Source organism: Pan troglodytes, chromosome 5 (genome assembly GCF_028858775.2).
Source record: "Pan troglodytes isolate AG18354 chromosome 5, NHGRI_mPanTro3-v2.0_pri, whole genome shotgun sequence".
In the NCBI taxonomy this organism is placed as follows: Eukaryota; Metazoa; Chordata; class Mammalia; order Primates; family Hominidae; genus Pan; species Pan troglodytes.
The window spans coordinates 87,817,248-87,840,592 of record NC_072403.2 but is presented as its reverse complement, the minus strand read 5'-3'; the positions used below and the strand labels follow the sequence as shown (position 1 = coordinate 87,840,592).

The following is a 23,345-nucleotide window of genomic DNA, read 5'->3' as shown; positions in this document are numbered from 1 at the left end:
ATATAGTTGGGGAGAGGCCTTTAGCGAAGCAGAAAATTACATGCAGGGCTTTGGAAGGGGTTTATTTAAATGAAGGACCCTGAAGCTTAAGTAATCTTAGCTTCATAGTAAATCTACCTCTCAAAAGAGCAAAATAAGGAGTCAGAGAAGAAAGTTTAAGGAAGTGTCAGGAAGCTGAGTTGGATCAAAAGGTAAACAAGAAAGGAGAAGGCTGATACCTTGGGAAAAATTAGGGGTAGTGTTGGTGAGGAGGGAGGATGGGCAAGGCATAAAGCAAACAGAGCAAGCCTGGTGCCTGAGCAAGGTCAGACATGGCAGGGTGAGGGGTAGGAAGTGATAGTTTAAGCAAATGGATGAAGTGTCACAGATGCAGAGGGAATCGTGTTTCATTTTCTTTACAAATGGTGGAGTGGGAAGAAAGGACAACAAAACCTACCTTCTGACCATCATGTGTGGAATGAGAAATGAACTACTGCTGGATTGAGAGAGCTGCCTACTTAAGGAAGATCCAGTTTTGCTGTTAGAGAGTTTTCATAAATGTTTAATGTGAAATTGATTATTTCACAATAAACAACATCTCAATATTGCTCAAATAATTTGCCATCTATGCTTTTCTTTTCTTTTCTAAAACAGATCTTGCTATGTTGCCCAGGCTGACTTTGAACTCAGGCTGAAACAGTCCTCTTGCCTCAGCCACCCAAGTAGCTGGGACTACAGGTGTACACCACCACATGTGGCTCTATACTTTTCTTATAATTAAAGAAAATATAAGATGAAAATTTTATTGCACTGTAAAATAATCAAGATAATGGTGAATTATTTGAAAATACTGAACCTATTAAATTGTATTTGAGCTATGACTACTAACACACACTGACAGAGATTATGAAAATACCTGAACACTGAAGCTGAGACAGAATTTGAGCACCTTCAAAGTGGTGGCTTGTCATCTTTAAGTTAGGTTTGATGCAACGAATAAAGCTTGCTCCCTAGGAAAATAAAGGTACTTTTTGTTACAATACATATAGCATTCTTAGTTTTCTGTTTCTATGAATACCTGCAACTTTCAAAGCATATTAACATTAACATATGAACCTGTAAAAGTAATTACTAAAGAACTCAAGGCTGGGAGCAGTGGCTCATGCCTGTAATCCAACATTTTGGGAGGCTGAAATGAGCAGATCACCTGAGGTCAGGAGTTCAAGATCAGCTTGGCCAACATGGTGAAACCCCATCTCTACTAAAAATACAAAAATTAGCCAGGCATGGTGGCGGGCAACGGTAATCCCAGCTACTTGGGAGGCTGAGGCAGGAGAACCACTTGAACCCAGGAGGTGGAGGTTGCAGTGAGCTGAGATCGCGCCACTGCACTCCAGCCTGGGTGACAGAGTGAGACTCCGTCAAAAAAAAAAAACCTCAAAATTTTACAAGCATACTTTTTCTGCTTTAAAGCTTACAATGACTTTTTGAATTACTAATTAATAATATTACAAAAATACTACATTTTAGATTTTAATGTCAAAAACTGTAAAAAGAAAAGTCTTTCACTGTAAAGTTTAACACATTTAATTGTTTAACATATTTAAACAATACACTTTGCAGGCTGATGTACATGTGATTTTTTTCTATATTTAAATGTATTTATGTATGCCATATTTCTATGATAAGGAAATTTCCCTATGACAAAAGGAGTAAATAAAATTATGCCCCTTAAGACTTAGGCCAAAGTGTAAAAGAAAACAAAACAATATTTTCAATCATTCTATTTCAAAAACATACAGTAGGTCCCTAAGCTGCGCTGTTGTACATTTTAACATTTTGTTTGTCAAACAATATTTTTTAAAGCTTAAAGGCATTCATTTGGAATCAATTATCAGATTATGCTGAATGAGGTAGAAAGAATACTGATTATGTATACAATGAAACGTATTGTTGAGTACTGAAGCTAATAGACATCCAAATAACTGTTTCTCTTCAAAGTAGTTACCTTGCAAATAATTATTTCAACAATGATGCTCCCTACAAACACTTTTATTTATTTATTTATTCATTTATTTTTATTTTTATTTTTATTTTTGAGAGAGAGTCTCGTTCTATCAACCAGGTTGGAGTGCAGTGGCGTGATCTTGGCTCACTGCAACCTCTGCCTCCTGGGTTCAAGTGATTCTTCTGCCTCAGCCTCCCAAGTAGCTAGGATTACAAGTGCGCCCCACCATGCCCAGCTAATTTTTGTATTTTTTTAGCAGAGACGAGGTTTCACCATATTGGGCAGGCTGGTCTCAAACTCCTGACCTCAAGTGATCCACCTGCCTCAGCCTTCCCAAAGTGCTGGGGATTACAAGCATAAGCCATGGCACCCAGCCCACAGACACTTCTAGAACACGTTTTAGAAATGCTTTTTTTTCTATAAATCACAAAGTAATCTCATAATTTTAGAGCAGCACCCTATCTAAGAAATAAAAATACTCTCTTCATCAGATTTGGTTTTTAAATATACATGGCCTTAAGAGATAGATATTTGCAGCCAAAGAGGATATTAAAAAGATTTTTAATGGTTCCAAAAATTAATCTAACAGTAAGTTAAGCAACAATAATACTGATACAATAAATGTCTGGCTATTCAAAATGACTATTTGAAAAAGAATACGCAAGTTCTAACTAGGTGCCGTGGCTCATGCCTGAAATGCCAGCACTTTGAGAGGCCAAGTCAGGCAGATCACTTGAGCCCAGGGGTTCAAGACCAGCCTGGGAAACATGGCGAAACCTCATATCTACAAAAAATACAAAAATTAGCCAGGAGTGGTGGTACATGCCTGTAGTCTCAGCTAGTTGGGAGGCTGAGGTGGGAGGACCACTTTAACCAGAGAGGCGGAGGTTGCAGCGAGTTGTGATTGCACCACTGCACTCCAGCCTGGGCGAGAGAGAATGAGACCTTGTCTCAAAAACAAAAACAAAATTTCAAGTTCTGTGGATTTGTGTAAAAAATAAGTCTTACTTTGGAATCATGCTTCATTTATATAAACCACATATAATTTCTTTCTATGATGTTTTTCTCATTTAAGAAAATGGGGTGAATTACTAAAATGTATAGTTAAAAAACAGGCTTCTAATAAATTTTGTCTCTATAGCAGGGCACAAAAATATTTTGTCCATTTTTTCCACATCAACATTGCCATGTCTGGAGAATGTTACTGTAAGAGTAATAAAATAAGATTGAATTTCATAACTAATCTTTAATCCTAAAAAAAATTCTCCACTATTACTACTTATTTTCATTTTCTTGAAACTGTAAGATAATCTTAATTTTTAAATAGTCAAGAATTCTATATATTTATAAAATAATCTGACTTCACATATATATTTGACCTTTCTTCAGAAAAAAACTAATTTTTTAAAATAAGGGAATAAAATTTAAAATGTATTTTTAATTAGTACAGGGTTACTATGCCTACTTGCATAATTACTAATAATAGTTTTAGATGACCCATAAAAAAAAACCTGTTTTCTTTTTAAGCATACTCACAGTACTTCGAAGTTTATCCAGAAGCAAATTTAACTGTGTCTGTGAAAGAAAGGAAATCAGTTTATTATTTCAAAAAGCCAAAGTACACAGTGTCATGAGTTAATATTAGCTCTCCAGTACTGGAATAAAATAACATGCAATAACATCCAAATAAAACACATTCCAGTTTAACAACTTCCTGGTACACAAATTCTTTAACAGACAGCATCATGCAAAATGGCTAATGTAATGCAAGAACAATAACTTACACAGAAGTTGTATAATTAAAAGACTGAAAATTAGCAATATTAAAAAACATACACACATATTTGCAGATGGAATGAATGAGGAAAAAATGTACAGGCAATGAAGGAAGTAAATGAAAATAGTGAGGATGCATTTAATAAGAGATCAATAGCACAGTCTTTGAATGTGGCAAACTGTAGTTTGTGTCACACACATTAGGAATGAAGACATGTTTAAAATATACACTAATAGTATATATTAGGATTGTTTTATGGAACACTTAGTGTAAACAAAATTGTCCTGCCTAGCTACAGAAATCCTCTGTAACGCTTTTTTTTTTTTTTTTTTTTTTTTTTTTTGAGACGGAGTCTTGCTCTGTCGCCCAGGCTAGAGTGCAGTGGCATGATCTAGGCTCACTGCAAGCTCCGCCTCCCGGGTTCACGCCATTCTCCTGCCTCAGCCTCCCGAGTAGCTGGGATTACAGGCGCCCACCACCACGCCCAGCAAATTTTTTTGTATTTTTAGTAGAGACAGGGTTTTACCATGTTAGCCAGGATGGTCTCGATCTCCTGACCTCGTGATCCACACGCCTCAGCCTCCCAAAGTGCTAGGATTACAGGCGTGAGCCACTGCACCCTGCCTCTTTAACATTTTAAAACATTTTACATTTCAGTTATTTTTAAATGCTTGGACAATTTTCTCAAAAAAAATTGACAATGAACATTACAAGTTACTATGCTTTATTGTTTTTATAACATTGATTATGATGTGGTGTGGTTCAGTGTATTAAAATCATTTATTTGCCTTACTACTCTGCAAAATAAGTTAATTATGTAAAAATTTTCTATCTGGATTTTATACTGAGATATTTATTATACTACTTACAAAAGACAAACTAATGTTAATTTTTAAACTAACATTGTATTAATCATAGCTATAATTAGTAAGTATAGTTTACTGAATGTCATCTATAAGTCAGGTACTGCTCAAAGCTTTTCACAGGAGTTATTATGTTTAATCTAATTAAGGATAGAATATGACAATCCAAGGAAATAAATAACTTGCCCGAGGTTACGGAGCTAATAATGGCAAAGTCATGATTCCAACATCGGCCTGACACCAAATTTCATTCTCCTGTGAGTGATACTATTACAGTATACATCACATATACTGAGAAGCTTAAGTTATTAAAATGGAATGGATTTGTCATTGAATTAAAGAAATACAGTTGTATCCTACTTATCTCACTGACAGAGTTCTGACAACCGTAATCAATCTGAACCGCCATGCCTGAAAAGTATTAAAGTGACTAATTTGGAAAGAAAATAACTGTCGCAAAGTCCAGACTCCTTCATCCACAGACTAAGCACAGTATTCTCCAAAAAAAAAAAAAAAATGGAGATAAAGTCAAAAGAACAGAAGCATCAAAATAAACTCTTAGCAGCTGAGAAAAGAGGGAAGAAAGTCAACTATCAAAGAACAGCCAAGGACCATAAGGCTTAAGAGTAAAAAGCCTCAGGCAACTCATGCTTTATTTGTATTTTTATTTGAAAACATACAAATATTCTTATAATAGAATTATGTTTCCATCAAAAAGGATGACTTTTTCTAAAACACTAACAGTAAAGGGTTTATGTTTCAATAACCTGAAAAAGGCACTTTCCAATAGAAAATTTCTGGTTTCCAGTGATGTTGGATAACTGAAGTATTGCTGTAAATGATAGCCTGTTTTGTGTTTATTGCCTTATATACTTCAATTTTAATTTAATGAGCTATTCTACTATATTTAAAATTAGGAATCTATTCCTATTTCATTTCAAGGTATCTCAGAGAAAAACGTGAAATATTTTATTATTAGTATCATTCAGCTGTCACTTTCAGTGGCTTAATGTAAAAAAATACATTGTATTAAATATAAGCAATTATAAGAAGTTTCAAGGCTCAACATAAAAGATTATGTAATCCAAAGAAAAACTGTAAGAATGTCTTTATTTATATTTTCTAAAATTTCAAGTATGCTCTTATCAGCAATACTACAATAATATTAGAGTAGGAAAATAGTGAATGACATCCATTTCATATAGGCAAATATACTATTTTTAAACCAATCTGCTATCAAATGTCGATTCAGAAATAGAAGAATACTCAAATAAAAAAAAGATTGTTCACTGAATCAGAAACTCATAATAATGAATATAACTTATAACAAAATTCAAGGCTTTTTATTCAGTTACCTAAAAATGTATTATGAGGTTTTTCCCTATATTTATGTTTAAGCTTAAAAAAAAAACTAGCTCTTATAAATATTTTATCAATTTAGTTATTTAGAGCCCATTTCAATCCAAAATAAATTTGGGGAGGCTTATATTATCAGTACCATAACATTCAGACACTTAAATCTTTTTCCTAATTACATTATTTTAAATATTTAAAGTACATATAGTGAAAGGCAAATGTAGAGTTTTATTATAAATATAACAATACTCTGTAGAAATATATAAGAAATTAATTCTCTCATATACATTTTTTGTTCTACATACTATAGTTTGTCATTCATTAAACTCATAACTTCACAAATTTTAACATTTTTTTCTACACTCCTCAATAACTAGAACCAATTAGTAGTGTTCTGTTTCTAAGACAAACCCTGTGCCATTCCATGTCAGACCTTGAATAATAAATTCCTGATCCAAAATTAATAAAACAAATGAAATATTCTTCCATGTTAAATAAGCAGTTTGAAGAGTTTGCCACACCTAAGTGCTTATCTTTAACAGAAGTTATTAAAAGCTTTAATCAAATTTTAGTGTAATATGCACACCCAAAATGCCACTGTGAGAGAAACACATTGAAAATGAATTACAAACTGAATCATTAACTTCAGATGGGCTCTTTTTAACATGGCAGCCACTTTATAAATAGGAGTCCATGAAGGCGATCATTTACCTGAAGCCCCTGGCTGTGCCTGCTTTCCTCTCTCAACTCAACTAGTCCTCTCTAGCCATCCCGAGCTGGACTACTCCAGCTAAAACAAAACCGCTGAATGAGGAAGGAAACAGAAAACACATGGGAAAGAGAAGGTTTGAAGGTCAACCAGACAGTATGCAGAAGCAAGAACATTAGGAGAGGCAATCAGATATGTTAAGAACCAAGAATGAACACATTCAGAAAATTACAAGCATTTCTGTATGTTCAATTACTAGGCCTACATTATGATATTTTACATACAAATATCAACAATGCAGGGTCTGCTCTTGAACTTCACTGTGAGATTTCTGACAGTGATCTACATTATCCATTTTAGAATATAAAACAATAATTTCATTTTAAATATAGTAAAAAAAAATTAAATAACACAAATACCTTAAACTTGTTTCCCACGCTGATGAAGCTAAGTTTTCCTGCTTTTTGTTTAGTATCTTTGTTGTTATTTGTGGATGATTCAAATAATTCCCGTATAAACTTATCTCTGGATTCACATATTAAGGATTCAAGAGACATATGTAAAGCATCATTATTTTTCTCCACAAACTGGGTCTGAAAAATAAATCAAACAGGAATATTTCTGTCCATCTTGTGATAACATCACTTAACATGGCTCTGTCCAAAGGAACTTTCTGTGATGACAGAAATGTTCTGTATCTGCACTGTCCAACGCAGTCACCACTAGTCAGTGTGGACACTGGGCACCTGAAGTGTGGCTAGTGTACTGAGGAATTGAACTTGTAATTTTACTTAATTTAAATAACCACGTGAAATAATTAATAACCACGTGACTAGAAGCTATCATACTGTACAGTGCAGCTTCAACATGAAATGGTTTTCTCCTTGTAAAAGTTATACTCACTGTTTCATAGCACACTGCCCCTGCAAAATGCCTGATAATGAAGCCTTCGTCGTCTCTGATATTCCTATGAACTGCCAGCTTAGATTTTCTGGGAATCTGAAAAACAATACATATATGAGTTATTAAATGATCAAAAATATATTACATAATCATTCTTTAGAAAACAACTGAGATGTAAAACACTTAAAATTATACAGGAAATTTTCACACTTTTCACAATTATACTGCTTTTATGTATTGAGTATGCCTTAAAGTATCAATAAAATCTAGCAAATATTTGGTATAATCTCTTAGGAAAGAAAATAGGTGTAAGACACACACACACATACACAGAGAGAGAGAGACAGAGACAGAGACGGAGAGAAAGAGACCCAAAAAAAACCACAATTTAAAAGCACATGCTTGTAATAAAAAAAAATTTTTTTTAAAGCACATGCAAAACCCAGTTGGCATTTTACAGAGTTAACCACCTATTTCTATAGCAGTGGTTCTCAACCTTGGTGCTCTATTAGAATTACCTGGATAACTTTTTAAAATCTATCTATCTTTATCACATCAGATGAGTAATGTGCCAACACATTAACAAGGCTGAGGGAGGAAGATCACACACATGAGCATGAAAATCCAATCATCAGGCTTATGAACTACAAAAGGATCAACCTGGAGAACTTTTAAACATCCCAAAGCCCATACCATTTATATCAAATGATTTCCATGTGCAGCCAGTCAAAGAAACACCTGACATCAGCACAGGGACTCTCCTACCGTTTCAAATAATATAGCCTAACATATTTACACAAGGAGCCTGAATCTATATCAAGAAAACTAAATCATTTTAGGTTGTACCATTTAATCATAATATCTCACATGTATATCATAAAGTTTCTAAAATGTTTTCACTTACAAGATCACATCTGACCCTTGAAATAACCTAAGGGTAAGAAAAGTGATGTTGGGCTAGGTGTGGTGGCACACACCTATAATCCTAGCACTTCGGGAGGCTGAGGCAGGCGGAATGCTTGAGTTCAGGAGTTTGAGACCAGCCTGAGCAACATGGCAAAACCCCATCTCTATAAAAAATATGCAAAATTAGCCAGGCATGGTGGAGCAGGCCTGCAGTCCCAGCTACTCGAGAGGCTAAGGTGGGAGGATGGTTTGAGCCCGGGAGGCAGAGGTTGCAGTGAGCCAAGAAAGAACCACTGCACTCCAACCAGGGCAACAGAGCCAGACCCTGTCTCAAAAAAAAAAAAAGACATCATTTAAAATTGAGAGTCTACCGCCATACCACTCTCAATGCGCCTAATCTCATCTGATCTCAAAAGCTAAGCAGGGTCAGGCCCAGTTAGTACTGGCCAGGCACGGTGGCTCATGCCTATAATTCCAGCACTTTGGGAGGCTGAAGCGGGTGGGTTGCTTGAGCTCAGGAGTTCAAGACTAGCCTGGGCAACACAGCAAAATTCTGTCTCTACAAAAAAAAAAAAGAAAAAGAAAAATCAAAAAAATAAAATTGAGAAAACTGACTTGGGAACCTTAGAGGCTTGCTCAAGGTTAAAGAGGTAGCAGAACAGAGAGGCTGTTCCCTGTGGGAGGCAATACACCAGGACAAGTCAGAGTGCCGGCTCTGCAGCCAAAGTGCCTAGCTTGACTCCCAACCTACCATTTCTTTACATGCCATATTAGGCATGTCACTTAACCTCTCCTTGTATGTCTCATCTGTAGCATACACATCTAACAGGATTAAATAATTCAAGTAAAAACATTAGAATAGTGCCTGCCACATCTAAGTGTTCAATAAATGATTATTTTATTTATTTTCAAAAAATACAACAAAAGGAATAACCTATATAAAATAGGATTTACTGCTTTACTCTTGTTCTTGGTTGACAAAAGCAGCCAAGGTCCATTCTTGATGCTTCAGTTTACTGTCTTTTAAGTCACATGCCTCTGAGACACTCGTGACAATTCTGTTGACTAGCAATTAGTGCCCCTGGTAAGTCACCTGCTTATGACTCTAGGTGCCAACTCCTGGTAAAGGTAATCATGCATCCATAGGCTGGTCATAACAAAGACCAGTGAGCTATTAAGGAATAGGATTGGATATATATCTTCAATTTTAGCAGAAGTTTTGTTGAGGATACATATTGTTTTATTTCTATCTCCACTGAAGTAACAGAAATAGGTTCCACATTACAAGAAATATATAGGGATACAGAAGAATTCCAAGTCAATGGAGCAGGTGGATGTGAGATTTTAGTCCCTAGTGAAGGTTAACACAATTACATCAGCTTTTCAGGTAAATCCAATTCACCTATTTACCACTGATTTTGTTAATGATGAATAGAAACAAAACTACTTGTTACCATTCACTTAAGTTTCTGGATTCATCAAAGCAATAATCATTATACTATGTTACAATCTCAAAATAATATACAGTTTGTTTGAGAGGCAATTTTGCCTATTAGTTCCCTAATTCCACTAGGCAACTCTAAACGGCTTTTCTTTCTCACTCTCCTGTTTGTTGTTGTTTTTGTTGTTGTTAATGATGTTGTCTATGAGATGAGGCAGCACCTATCTTTGTGGTTGAAACTGACATCCATTTGTGTGGCTAGCACATTGTCTGTGCTAGCCAGGCTCTTTCTGGGTACAAGGATGGAGCTGCGCTTTTATCACCTCAGGTGACAATGGCTGAATGAAAAGACAGGTTCAGAAGAGGTGAACACAGGAAACATCTCAATAGCCACACAGTCCACCCTCATGGAAAATGGCTCTAAAGACTCAAGCACAGCTCTGCGACCTAACAGCAGTTCAGAAACCAGGTCTTCTGAGCCGGGCACGGTGGCTCACACCTGTAATCCCAGCACTTTGGGAAGCCAAGGCAGGGAGATCATGAGGTCAAGAGATTGAGACTCTCCTGGCCAACCTGGTGAAACCCCGTCTCTACTAAAAATACAAAAATTAGCCAGGCGTGGTGGTGCATGCCTATAATCCCAGTTACTCAGGAGGCTGAGGTAGGAGAATCACTTGAAACCAAGATGCGGAGGTTGCAGTGAGCCGAGATCGCACCATTGCACTCCAGCCTGGGTGACAATAGCGAAACTCTGTCTCAAAAAAAAAAGAAAAGAAAAACAGAAACCAGGTCTTCTGGCCTTTTAGAGTGCACCTCTCATTTGTTTCTACTGCTGTCTGTCTGCTTTTCTCTTTACTCTACCTAATCTCTCTATTGCTTCAGATTCAATTTCCCTCTCTGAGTGTATTTTCCACTCAAAACTCCTTAGGAAAGAGGGTCAAAATGAATTGGCTGATCATTATCTAATATGTATTGCCTGCACCAGTCAAGAGTTCTAAGCCACAACCTTAACTGCTGGTCTTACAAATAAGCAGACAGATGGCTGCTTGCGACTCCGAGTGCCAACTCCTGGAATGTGATCAAGGTCACAAAACAAAGCAACTGATACCCACTTAGCTCAGAAGGGAGACCATGAAGACAGCAGGTAATTCTCATTGTACTTTTATTTTTTGACACAGGATCTTGCTCTTTTGCCCAGGCTGGAGTGCAGTGGCATGCTAACAACTCACTGTAGCCTCGACTCCCAGGCTCAAGCTGTCCTCCCACCTCAGCTTCCCTAGTATCTCAGACTACAGGCACATTGTACGTATTAGACAGGTGAAATGTACTTTTCATCAGAGAAAAAGTCTCTTGACTACATAAAAATCATATATAAATATCCATCTAAGGAAGATACTGTGCTAGATATAATATAGTTGCTCTATACACGCCATAATTTTTATTCTAATTATCTAGTAATATCTAATAGCTAATGCACCTTTTTAATAATGTCTCGTCCCACCATAGTCTCAATTTCAGAATGGCAAAACTCACAGTGAGTCGAAAATGATCCTTGTGCTTTTGGTGAACTGCAGATGTAAAGTGTTGATCACTTGGCTGGGGAAGGCGATTTTCTTCATCCAAAATATCCAGTATTCCCACTAATTTGGCTTCAATTAAATCTATTTCAAAAAATGAAAACACTCACAATAGTGTAAAAACATAACATTTTAAAGATATGTGAACAATTCACTAATCACAGATTTCAAGGACTGATCAGAAACAACATAGCATGTGATTCTATATGTGTTCTCTCAAAAGTTATAGAGAGCTGATGGATTTTTTATTTCAAATCTGGCCGTTTATAAAAAAGTAACAGTATATATTTAATATAGGTTTTAGAAAAGCTACTACATAAAGAAAGCAAATGACTATAATAACCATTCCATTTGTAAACCAGGAGAAGAGGCTAAGGAATTGGAAATTCCTCCTTTTCCAAATGACAGCTATATTCAAAGTAAAGTAAAACTACAGAAACTTCTACATGCATAGCTTTTTAATAATACTTTTAGAAACTGATGTAAATGCTTTCAAACAAAATCTGTAACACACATTTTTACGCTCTTTCCATTCGTTTGAAATTCCTTCCTGTCCAAAACTAACTATAAAATGTAAACTGCTTGAATACAGTATATAACAATTATTAAGTGGAACAAAGCTATAAGACATAGGAAGAGAAAGATTCTAACTACATTAGTGAGAAAATGATGCTTCTTGGGTAATTAGTGGTAGGGCAGGAGGGGCATGCTGAACTAAGCTACAAATGGGAGTATTTTGATAGATGTAGCACGAGGTGAAAGTGGGCTGAAAGACAAATGGAAGGGGAAGAGTTCCAGCCATATCAAACCACACAGTCAAAGACTCAGAGGTTAGAAAGGGTCCGTGTGTTAAGGAAATGTGGAGTGGACCAGGTGAAATGTGAAAGTGCTTTGAAAATTTATACTGATGTAAACTAGTATTATTATTATACTATTTTTTTCAAATCCAGCACATCAGTTACTGACAGGATTATCAAACTGTTTTAAAAACAAGGTTTGCCCAACAGTTTATTTTAGAGATGGGGTGGGAAAGAAATGGAAGACTGAAAACTGGCTGCGCGGCTATAGGGAAAGGTTTCTTTACCATTAAAATGAAAGCAGAGCCTCTATTCTCTTGCTGCGCAGTGTTATCTGGCTGTGACACATGAAGCCAGCTCGCAACCAGTTAGAGGATGCTGTCAATGCACAGAATACAGCAGAACCAAGAGAATCACAGAAAAGCAGGGCAAACCCTGACAAACTTGCCTGGAGCCTTGCCTAACTATGGACTTCCGCAGGTGAATAAATGTCTTTACTGACTAGGCAATTAAGTTTCCCCCTTAACCAATTCACATGCTAACTATTTAAATAGGAAAACATCCTTCAAAATAAATAGAAGAGATTATAGAAAACTTCCAACAAAGATACCTTTGATGTCTTGGTGGAAAAAATAACTTCCAAGCAGTAATACAGAAGTAACCTTCTCTCAAATACCAGTTTCAAGTCATATAACAAGTAATGTCAATTAAAAAGCACAGAAAAAGTACTAAACACATTCACTACATCTTCCTATATTTTTCAAAGGTGGAGTTAAAAAACACATACCTATACAGTCCTGATTATCCACATAATGCACTTCATTAACACCTAAACCTTCTTTTTGATAGAGTTCTTGTTCCTAAAAATGAAATAATCATAATCATAGATAGAGCAATACTGAGCAATAGTGAATTTTGCGCTGTTTCTGAACATAACATTTGCTAATTAGAATGCAAAGGTTTATACAAACTGGTATAGCCTTAAATGGTTTTCCAAAAACATAACAGATTTTGAACACTTGCAGACAGGCACTAAAGGTAAGGAAATAGCAATTAACTGCAAATGGGCTCTAATAGCAACACAGTGATATAATATATATGATACATCACTTGGGGAAAATAAGTGTAATTTAGAAGAACAATATATGATCAAATTTGAGTCCTCAAATGTCTTGTGTCTTCTTAAAATTTTTAAAGGGATTTTATCATAGATGGATAAACTATGCAATGAACTTAAGTAAATATGTTTTAACATTGTTTCCTGAGTGTTTAAATATTTCCTCCCATGAGATACTAGAAAAGATTTCTGACATTCTAGAAGGCACTGTCCACTTAAACACAACTCAATTTGAAATTCACATTTATTTTAAAGTATATTAAAAAGGTGAACATAAATCAAAATACAGTCTCCTTTTTACAATATTTCTAGATAAAGTTTTTTGGTAGGTTGGTGTAGAAGGGAAGGATTAGCTTATGTTAAATTAGAGGCATGAAGGTAAAACTTCACATGGTAATAGAACTAATGTGACTGGATAAACGTTTTCAGAGAAATTATCTTACTGGTAAGTACTTGTTTTACCTGTTTGTTTATGCCAGAATTCATTTAACTACAGAATGTAAGTAAAATGTACAAAAGCTAGACTGTGCTGGGAAGCCCACAAAAACATAAACATAATTAAAATGTGGGAAAAGATAGAAAGGATGGAAATAGGAAATAAAATGATTGCACATTTCAGCCCAGATACAGTAGAAGCAGCTGACAGTCCAAAAGGTGGCATGACAAGGAAAGTACTGCCCAGAGGCACTCCAGGACAATGGATGCATCAAATCTCCTGACTTGATGGCTTTGCTGCCAGACAGGGAAAGGTGAGCCAGCAGCAGAGTAGGGAGAAGCAGAGAGACCTGAAGAAGGGGAGCTACAGTCGGGCATGATGGCTCACGCCTGTAATCCCAGCACTGTTAGAGGCTGAGGCGGGCAGATCACCTGAGGTCAGAAGTTCAAGACCAGCCTGGTCAACATGGTGAAACCCCATCTCTACTAAAAATATAAAAATTAGCCGGCCATGGTGGCGCGTGCCTGTAGTCCCAGCTACTCAGGAGGCTGAGGCAGGAGAATCGCTTGAACCTGGGAGGCAGAGGTTGCAGTGAGCCGAGATCGCGCCACTGCATTCCAGCCTGAGCAAGACTTCGTCTCAAAAAAAAAAAAAAAAGAGTGGGAGATGCCAAAGGCAGGGATGCGGGTAGAAGGTTGTTTGGTGTGGTAGAAGTAGAGACAACAGGCCAGGCGCGGTGGCTCACGCCTGTAAGCCCAGAACTTTGGGAAGACAAGGCAGGCAGATTACTTGAGGCCAAGAGTTTGAGACTAGCCTAGCCAAAACTGTGAAACCCTGTCTCTACTAAAAATACAAAAATTTGTTGGGCATGGTAGCCCGCGCCTGTTGTCCCAGCTACTGGGGAGGCTGAGGCAGGAGAATCGCTTGAACCGGGGAAACGGAGGCTGCAGTGAGCCGAGATCACACCACTGCACTCCAGCCTGAGCAACAGAACGAGACTCTATCTCAAAAAAAAAAAAAAGAAGTAGAGACAACAAAATCATAAAAAGAAACAGAGCTTCAAGTCCATTAAAAGTCACTACTAAAAACAGATGTTCACTTCTGAGGAAGCCCCTATTAAGGGTTTTTATCGGGTCCCTAAACTTCAGCTGAACCATTAACACTTCTGACGTGCCTGAGCCCCGGGGCCTCTGCTGGGCTTCCCAGATTCCCTGAGCCACCTTTCGTTATACACCATCCATCCACACCAATCAGGGTAACTGCAGCATATCTCTTCCTTAAAATTTAAAATAGCTTTATGCAGATCTTAAATTAAACTTATAATGGCAATTACCTCCTTCAGAATCCTTTCATTAAAAAATTGTTGAAGTTTTTCATTGCAATAGTTGATGCAAAATTGTTCAAAACTGTTATGCTCAAAGTACTCTGAAAATATAAAACCAGAACCAAGAGTCATTATGAGATCAACTTCATATAAATTTATCATAGAATAAAATGTAATTGTAATAATGGCCTAATTTAAAATTAGGTTAAATTTATATATTATATATATTTGTTCTATACTTCCCAAATGTTCTCATTTCAAGACAAAACTTTATAGGCATTAAAAGTATTAAAAATACCCTGCTTCAGTTGACAAATAAGGTGTTTCTCAAATGAGATAAATGTGGTATACTAAAAGATATAAAATGTAAGCCACGTGTTAACTATTTATTTATTTATTTTTGAGATAGGATCCCTGTCACACAGGCTGGAGTGCAGTGGTACAATCTTGGCTCACTGCAACCTCCGCCCCCGGGTTCAAATGATTCTCATGCCTGAGCCTCCCAAGTAGCTGGAATTACAAACATGTGCCACCACACCCAGCTAATTTTTGTATTTTTAGTAGAGACAGGGTTTCACCATGTTACCCAGGCTGGTCTCGAACTCCTGACCTCAAGTGATCTGCTGGCCTCAGCCTCCCAAAATGTTGGGATTACAGGCATGAGCCACCGCACCCAGCCAACAATTTTTTAAAGCACAGGTATTAAAGCAATCTAAATTAAGCACAAAAATTACTTAAAATACAAGTGCTTTAGAAGATTTTTTTCTGCATAATCTGTAAAATTACTTATCAAAAATGCTGTGGATACCAATTCATTTCTAAAATCAAGAGATTATATTGCATGATGTCTAAGATACACTCGGCTTTACAATTTTATAATCCTTTGTATGTGTTATGCTAAAACTGTTGTAGAAAAGGAAAAAAATTAATAATAATAATAATTAATAATTATCTACCTTTGAACAAAAGGTAGAGAATTATAAAGTTTAAAATACGTATTACATCAAAAGCAAAACTCCATCCCTCCCCAAATGTAAACACTCATACATTTCTTTGGCAAAAACCACAAAGAAGACACTACTCCTTCACAGTCAGAAAGAATGCCCACATTGATAAAGCCCAATACAAAACCCATTAGATTTACATTTCAAGATTTTTATATTTTTGTCACTCAGAGCAAAGCAGCATTCACATACTGGTGACCCATTTCATTTCTGGTTGAACAGCTCTACAGTTGTTTAACTACTTATCTTGATATCTTATTCATTTGATGGAAAATATAGCTACTTGCTGACAGCAACAGCAATGAATTTCTAAACATAGTAATGAGGTTGGCCTGTAAGTTAGGTCAACCTATCCCCAGCTCTACAAATTAGTAAATGGTTTTAGTGACTCTATTTATCTTTTTTTTGTTATTTAATCAGTGAATGTATTATCTTTATTAGTAGCACACAAGGATTTACCTTTATTCAGTTGTATTCCTTTTAGAGTATAGAGATATCCTTAACTTTAGCAGTTTCAATCAATGTTTTAATTTTAGCATTAGTATCATCAAAACTAATCCCCACGAGTCTTTCCTCTTCTCTTTAAAGTATCAGCTCCCTATCTAGGTCATATTATGAAATGTGAGTGTGGACATATAATTACACATACATCAAGTAAAATGAGTTACAAAGGAGAAAAGATTTAAGAACAAATTCTAATGTGTGAAAAAATATGAAACAAATATATACTCACAAAAGAAACTCTACTTACCAAAACCAGCAATATCTAGGACTCCAATAAAATAGGATGATGTTTCAAAAGGAAAACACTGATTTACTCTGTTTACCACATGATCAAAAAGATGGCTATACACTGTCTTTGCCAGGGCATCACGAGCATTGTTTGCTTGCTCCACTTTCAGAGGTACCCTATAAAAGAAAACTATGCTAGTAAAAATTCTTTATAATAGTACACTGTGAAAATGCCACAGAGTGCACCTAAACATACCCACAGAGAAGAACAAAATAAAGAGTTACCAAAGGTCATGTGAGAATAGGCACAGATAAATGGGGCTAAGTAGAAAACTGCTACAAGAAAACTAATGGAATTACCTAAAATTAGATCAAAAGTCTATTATTGGGGTAAAAAAAATTAGGCTTAAAAAATCATTTTGACCTTAATTTACATCCTGAATACATACAAAATTATTCAAAGGAATAACCTCCCTTTTGGTTTTCCTTAAATGCAAAGGAAACAGTGTTTAATTCAGGATAACTTTAAAGTTTGGTAACTTCTTTACACTGTTTAGGATAAAATGTTTACATCTTAAAATTTGAACTGTCCCATTCTACTATTTAATATAACTGACTATATGGTATAATAGTATTAAATGTTGCAGGTACAGACACAGAGCCATTGTCCTCAAGAAAATGATAGTCTGATGAAGAGAGACTGGCACAGAAGAGAATTTCCAAACACCATGCTAAATACTATCATAAAGATAAGCATGGGGTACCAAGAGAGCACCAAAAAAAAAAAAAAGAAAGTCAAATTTGGAAGTAGAATTATAAGTCATTCAGATCAGCCTGACACTTGATACTTAAGCCTCTCTAAACAGTGATTTCTCACTTATATTTTCTGCAATGGAACCCTTTCTTGAAGTTTCATGTGGACACGCTATATATAGAATACATAAAAGAGCTGCTTTGGATTCTGGAATGGCATTGATTGAAAAAAGGAAACAACAACAAAAAACTGCTTTGGAACAAGGAGAAAATGGGAAAATGGAGGAAGCAATGCCTGAGAACCACCCACCTGCACATTTATGGGCATTCTCTTGGGCCGCAGAGATATCTCTAAGGAACCAAGTAACTGTAGGCTGTAGGGTGGTACTCTACAAACTTCTTCCAGAGTTTTTCTTTATAACAAGAACAATTTTGAATTTGCTTAGCAAAGAATCAGGCTAAGCATACCTTGCTAAAATTTTCAAAAGAATAAGAGATAACCAATTTTCTGAGAGGCTAAAAGCTTTTTCAAAAAATTCTTTGTTTAAATTTGTTGCAACTTTTTCGGAAATATGTCACTAGAGCTCACTGCCTATCTTATTAGTAAGAGATAAAGGGTCTTCTTCCCTCCACAAATGAAGATCCTGCAGTGCCTCAGAATGACAAGGCTGAATGTCAATTTTATTCTACAGTACCAAAACCAAAAATATATAAAATATAGGACATGGAGACAAAAGTATAAAAACATCCAGGTACAATCTAGAAGTTCTTGGTTACTGATTTTTAAAATCTTGGTTAAGCCCTTATTTCTCGTCATTTGTAATTTCTCCCAAATAAAGAATCCTAAACATAAGGAAAGTGTCATTTGCTAAGTATTTTGCTGAAGTGAGATCTGCTTAATAGAAGTTTTAGTACACATTACTGGCATAAAAAAATTACTTTTAAAGTAAAATGATCTGTTGCCTAAACCTGTCATATATTGATTTATACCATCAGCTCATATTTTCATAGTTGTAGAAAAGTAAACCTCTCTCTTACCTTATGAATTCCAAATATCAGCAAGGAACAACTTTAAGAGCTATGTTAAACTCCATTTATTTATATGGTGGATTACTACACTGAGATGTAGAGAATTTTGATCTACCAAGCTCAGGTTTTAAACATAATGTAACTTGTGTTTTTCCTTGACAAACTGCAAGGCAAAATTTTTGCAGCGCAATTACTTAAGGAACTTACTTTATAACTGTTCCTTTGGTGCCCCCTGCTGTTGTTAGCATGACTCTTGTGGTCAAACTTACTCGAAGATCATCTTGGTCCAAACCCAGTAATTCAGCACAATATTCCAAAGACTGAGTAGATTTATTCTTCAGATTACAACCACCTAATAGAAATATATTTTCATTGAAATTAATAAGTATTATATAAACCAGATTTGCAAGACCCATTTCTTAGAATTATACTTCACTTACAAAAAACTATATAATAGGCAAGGCTTATTTGTAACTTTTAAATCCACCTCACTTTTTCACTATCCTTGTCAAACATCCGTACTGCTAAGATCAACAGAAGATCCTCCCTTGGGGAAGTCCATGGTATAATCCTTTAAGCACATCACTACTAAACTGCCACTGTTTCATTTTTTTTGACCCTATAAGCAAACTACACTGATGACAGATTATAATCCTTTTCAATATATTAACTCTTTAGAGAAATACAGTATCTCATCATTAAAATTCATATGACTTCAAGAAATTTCAAGGAGTAATTTTAGTGCAAACGCTGTAAGGCACCTAAATAGATCAATTTGGATGTACATATCTGTCTATGGATGTGTTTATGCATATACGTAATAAGCATGTACTCATATTGCTTGGGGTTGAAGGGAGTGAAGAGACATTTACTATTACCTGTACAGGCTGAGTATCCCTTAACTGAAATGCTTGGGACCAAAAGTGTTTCAGATTTTAGATTTTTTCCAATTTTGGATTAACTGCATATACATGATGAGCTGAATTCGAAACACAAAATTCATTTATGTTTCATATACACACTAATATACATGTATACCCCTGTCCAGTTCCTCCAACAGCTTGACTTTCTGTGCTAGAGATCAGTACAAATGCTTCCTCTTTTCCTTATTTACTGTTACCCTTAGGGGTATCTGCAAGCCTTTTTGACATTTTCAATATCTTTACACTGCAGAGCAGAGAATAGCAAAAAAAAAAAGCAATGCAGTTAGGTCTTGACCCATGTGGGCATTTTGAGAAATCTGCCATTGGCACATCCAGCCTGCACGTGTGCCATTTTATTTTTTGTGTGCTTGCACAGGGGCATGTGAGGAAAAGATATATTGCAGCAGAAGGTGGCCAGGCAGGTCATTTTTGCCTTAGTACATCATATCTACAGATTTCTATTTATAAGGGCTGTTTAAAAAGTACTATAAAGAAAGAAAGTGCTTTAGTCTCAGGGCTGATCAGGCTCTACAACTACTAGCTATGTGACCTTGAATAAGTTACTTATTCTCTTTGTGCACAGTTTCTTCGTCCATAAAACTGGGATAATTACTTTACCTACCTTATATGGTTGTTATTTAGATTAATGAGGTTATGTATGTGAAATGCTTGGAATAGTGTCTGGTACAGAGAAAGTACTAACGATTAACTATTCTTTATATTTATTTGCATAATAAAAAATAACATTTTACAAATATTTTCAGATTAATATTAATAAACGATATATTCTAAGACTACCTGATTAAAAACTACAAAGAATGTGTGAAAATCATGACAATTTTATGACAAATTCATAAACTACTTAACATACCAATCTTAGAATATATATGAGAAAAAAATGTGAAAAATGAGACCTTACAATAATAAGATGTTGTTGGGACAATTCACTGAGGAAAGAACAGCTTCTTCAATAAAGGTACTGGAACAACTGGATGTCCACATGCAAAAGAATGAAGCTGGACCCCTTCCTCAACCATAAACAAAAATTAACTCAAAATGGAATCAAAGACTTAAATGTAAGAGCTAAAGCTATTAAACTGTTAGAAAAAAACTAGGTATAAACCTTCATGATCACAAAGTAAATCTTCATGTCTTTGATATAACACCAAAATCACAAGCAATAAAAGAAAAAACAGATAAATTAGGCTTCACTGAAATAAAAATTTGAGTTTCAAAGAACACTATCAAATGAGTAAAAAGATAACATACAGAATGGGAGAAAAGATTTGCAAATTATATATCTGATAAAGGACTTGTACTTAGAATATATTTTCAAAACTCTTACAACTTGGTAATAAAAAGACAACCCAATTAATAAATGGGCAAAGAATCTCAACAGGCACTTCTCCAAAAAAGATATACAAATGGTCAGTAAGCACACAGAAAGATGCTCAGCATCTTGAGCCATCAGGAAAATGCAAATAAAAACCACAAAAAGATAACACGTCACACCCTGTACGATTGCTATAAGCATACACATAGTACTGGTGAGGATATGGAGAAACTGAAACCCTCATACGCTTCTGATGGGAATAGCTTTGTAAAGTGGAAAAGCTGCTTTGAAAAAGTCTGACAGTTCCTCAAAAGGTCAGAGTTTACCATGATGTGATTCAGCAATTCCACTCCAAGGTATTTACTCAAGGGAAATGAAAACACATCCAAACACAAATTTGTACACAAACGTTCTCAGCAGCATTATTCATAATAGCCAAAAATGGAAACAACCCAAATGTCTAGAAACTGACAAATGGATAAACAATGTAGTATATCCATACAATGAAATATTATTCAGCAATAAAAATAAAATGAAGTACTGCTAAATGCTATAACATGGATTAACCTTGAAAACATTATGCTAAGTGAAAGAAGCCAATCACAAAAGACCACATATTGTATGATTCCATTTATATGAAATGTCCAGAATAAATTTATAGACAGGAAGTAGATTAGTGGTCACCTAGGGTTGAGAGAAGTGGGCAATGAGGAGTGACTGCTAATGGGTACAGGGTTTCTTTGTGGGGTGATGAAAATGTTCTAAATCTATGGTGATGGTTGCACAACTCTGAAAATACTAAAAACCACTGATATATACACTTCAATTGAGTGAACTGTATGGTATATTAACTAGATCTCAATAAAGCTCCTACCAAAAAAAAAGAAAAAAGAGAGATACTTTGAGAATATTTTGAATGTTTCATTCTATGAAAATGTGCTTATTACTCGTGTAGGTTCTATACATATACATATTGCCTGAAATTATACAGCTCTCCAAAAATTGACCATCAAATAATTCATTTAAATATTTCTTGTTTTTTACCATATTGCAAAGTTTCTTACATACCTCCAAAAATTATGTAAGGCTAAGATAAAAAAAAACAGGATTTTTAATAAGTCTTAAAAGGCAAAATACTATCATGTAAAGTTTTCATATCACTTCTTTCCAAAAAAGAAGTTCTTCAAACATTTTTAAAGTTTCTTATAATAACATTTTATCTGTTATGTGGAATTTTAAAAACATAGGCAGTCCCAATGCAGTTTTCTGCATTTTCATCATGCAAAAACTTCTTTATGACAGTTAAGAGTCCTGTAAGTGCTTATTGGAGAATAATCTTTCCAGTAGAATAATTATAAAAATACCAAATTTTTTTGGAGACAGGGTCTCACTCTCCCAAGCTGGAGTGCAGTGGTGCGATCATGGCTCACTGCAGCCTCGACCGCCAGGGCTCAATCATTCCACCTCAGCCTTCCAAGTAGCTGGGACTACAGGCATGCACCACCATGCCCAGCTAATTTATTTTGTGTGTGTGTGTGCGTTTGTGTGTGTGTTTTGGGGGTTTTTTTGTTTTTTTATGGGGTCTCACTATGTCGCCCAGGCTGGTCTTGAATTCCTGAGCTCAAGTAACCCTCCCGCCTCAGCCTCCCAAAATGCTGGGATAACACGCAAGAACCACCATATCCTGCCAAAACCAACATTTTTTCAAATTGCTAAGACATGCCAAATTAAGCTCCCTAGGGAAAAAAGAAATCACTTCTAATTAGAAAGAAACCATTTGGATCTATAGGAAGAGTCATAGGAAGGATGAAGACAAACATAATAAAATCTTAGCTTTTAAAATAATTAATTGAATCACATATTAATCTTATTGATTCCCTGTCTCTTTCCAATCTTCCCTGATTTCTGTTCACTTTCCCCTCAATAGAAGGAAGTTAGAGAAGAAAAATAAGAGATAATGCAAATAGCATTACCTTTTGGGCATTTCATACTCTTCAAATAACTTGATCATGCAACACTTATAATACTCTATACAACTGCATCTTCTACCACAGGGTAATAATAAGAGGTGTGAAGATGCTATTTATCACTTCTAACAACATTTCTAAAGTGTGTATTAATTATTGTAAAGATTTTTTTTGTGTTAGAATCTCCCACATATGCTCCTTTGGTATAACAATGCTAGAGAGCAAATGAAATGTATGCTAACATTCATTACGTTTTCAAAACAAATTTTCCAATCCTTCAAAAAAAAACAAAAAATTTTAATGCACATTAAGAACATATCTAATTTTGCTTGAATTTTTTTTTCATTTTAAATTGGGAGCAATCTGTATTTTAATTGTACTTACTCATTTAAAGCACTTATAATGATTACT

The 23,345-nt window shown here is 35.4% G+C and overlaps 1 protein-coding gene and 1 non-coding gene across 10 annotated transcripts in view; both read right to left on the bottom strand.

Annotated features, from left to right (window-relative positions):
- The window catches only part of MYO6 (myosin VI), a 167,467-nt gene that overhangs the window by 42,112 nt on the left and 102,010 nt on the right, over nucleotides 1-23,345 (bottom strand). For all 9 annotated transcript variants that reach the window (XM_009451571.5, XM_009451573.5, XM_001144940.8 and 6 more), the window contains 9 exons: nucleotides 18,919-19,063; nucleotides 16,949-17,106; nucleotides 15,203-15,294; nucleotides 13,104-13,176; nucleotides 11,476-11,603; nucleotides 7,596-7,691; nucleotides 7,112-7,285; nucleotides 3,524-3,562; nucleotides 896-989 (listed from right to left, as the gene is read on the bottom strand). In XM_009451571.5, the coding sequence (XP_009449846.1) occupies nucleotides 896-989; nucleotides 3,524-3,562; nucleotides 7,112-7,285; nucleotides 7,596-7,691; nucleotides 11,476-11,603; nucleotides 13,104-13,176; nucleotides 15,203-15,294; nucleotides 16,949-17,106; nucleotides 18,919-19,063 (999 nt within the window). The remainder of the gene's footprint in view (nucleotides 1-895; nucleotides 990-3,523; nucleotides 3,563-7,111; nucleotides 7,286-7,595; nucleotides 7,692-11,475; nucleotides 11,604-13,103; nucleotides 13,177-15,202; nucleotides 15,295-16,948; nucleotides 17,107-18,918; nucleotides 19,064-23,345) is intronic.
- On the bottom strand, nucleotides 8,149-8,251 carry LOC112209695 (small nucleolar RNA U13). The gene has a single exon (XR_002944517.1). It is a non-coding gene; the product is annotated as a small nucleolar RNA U13 (small nucleolar RNA).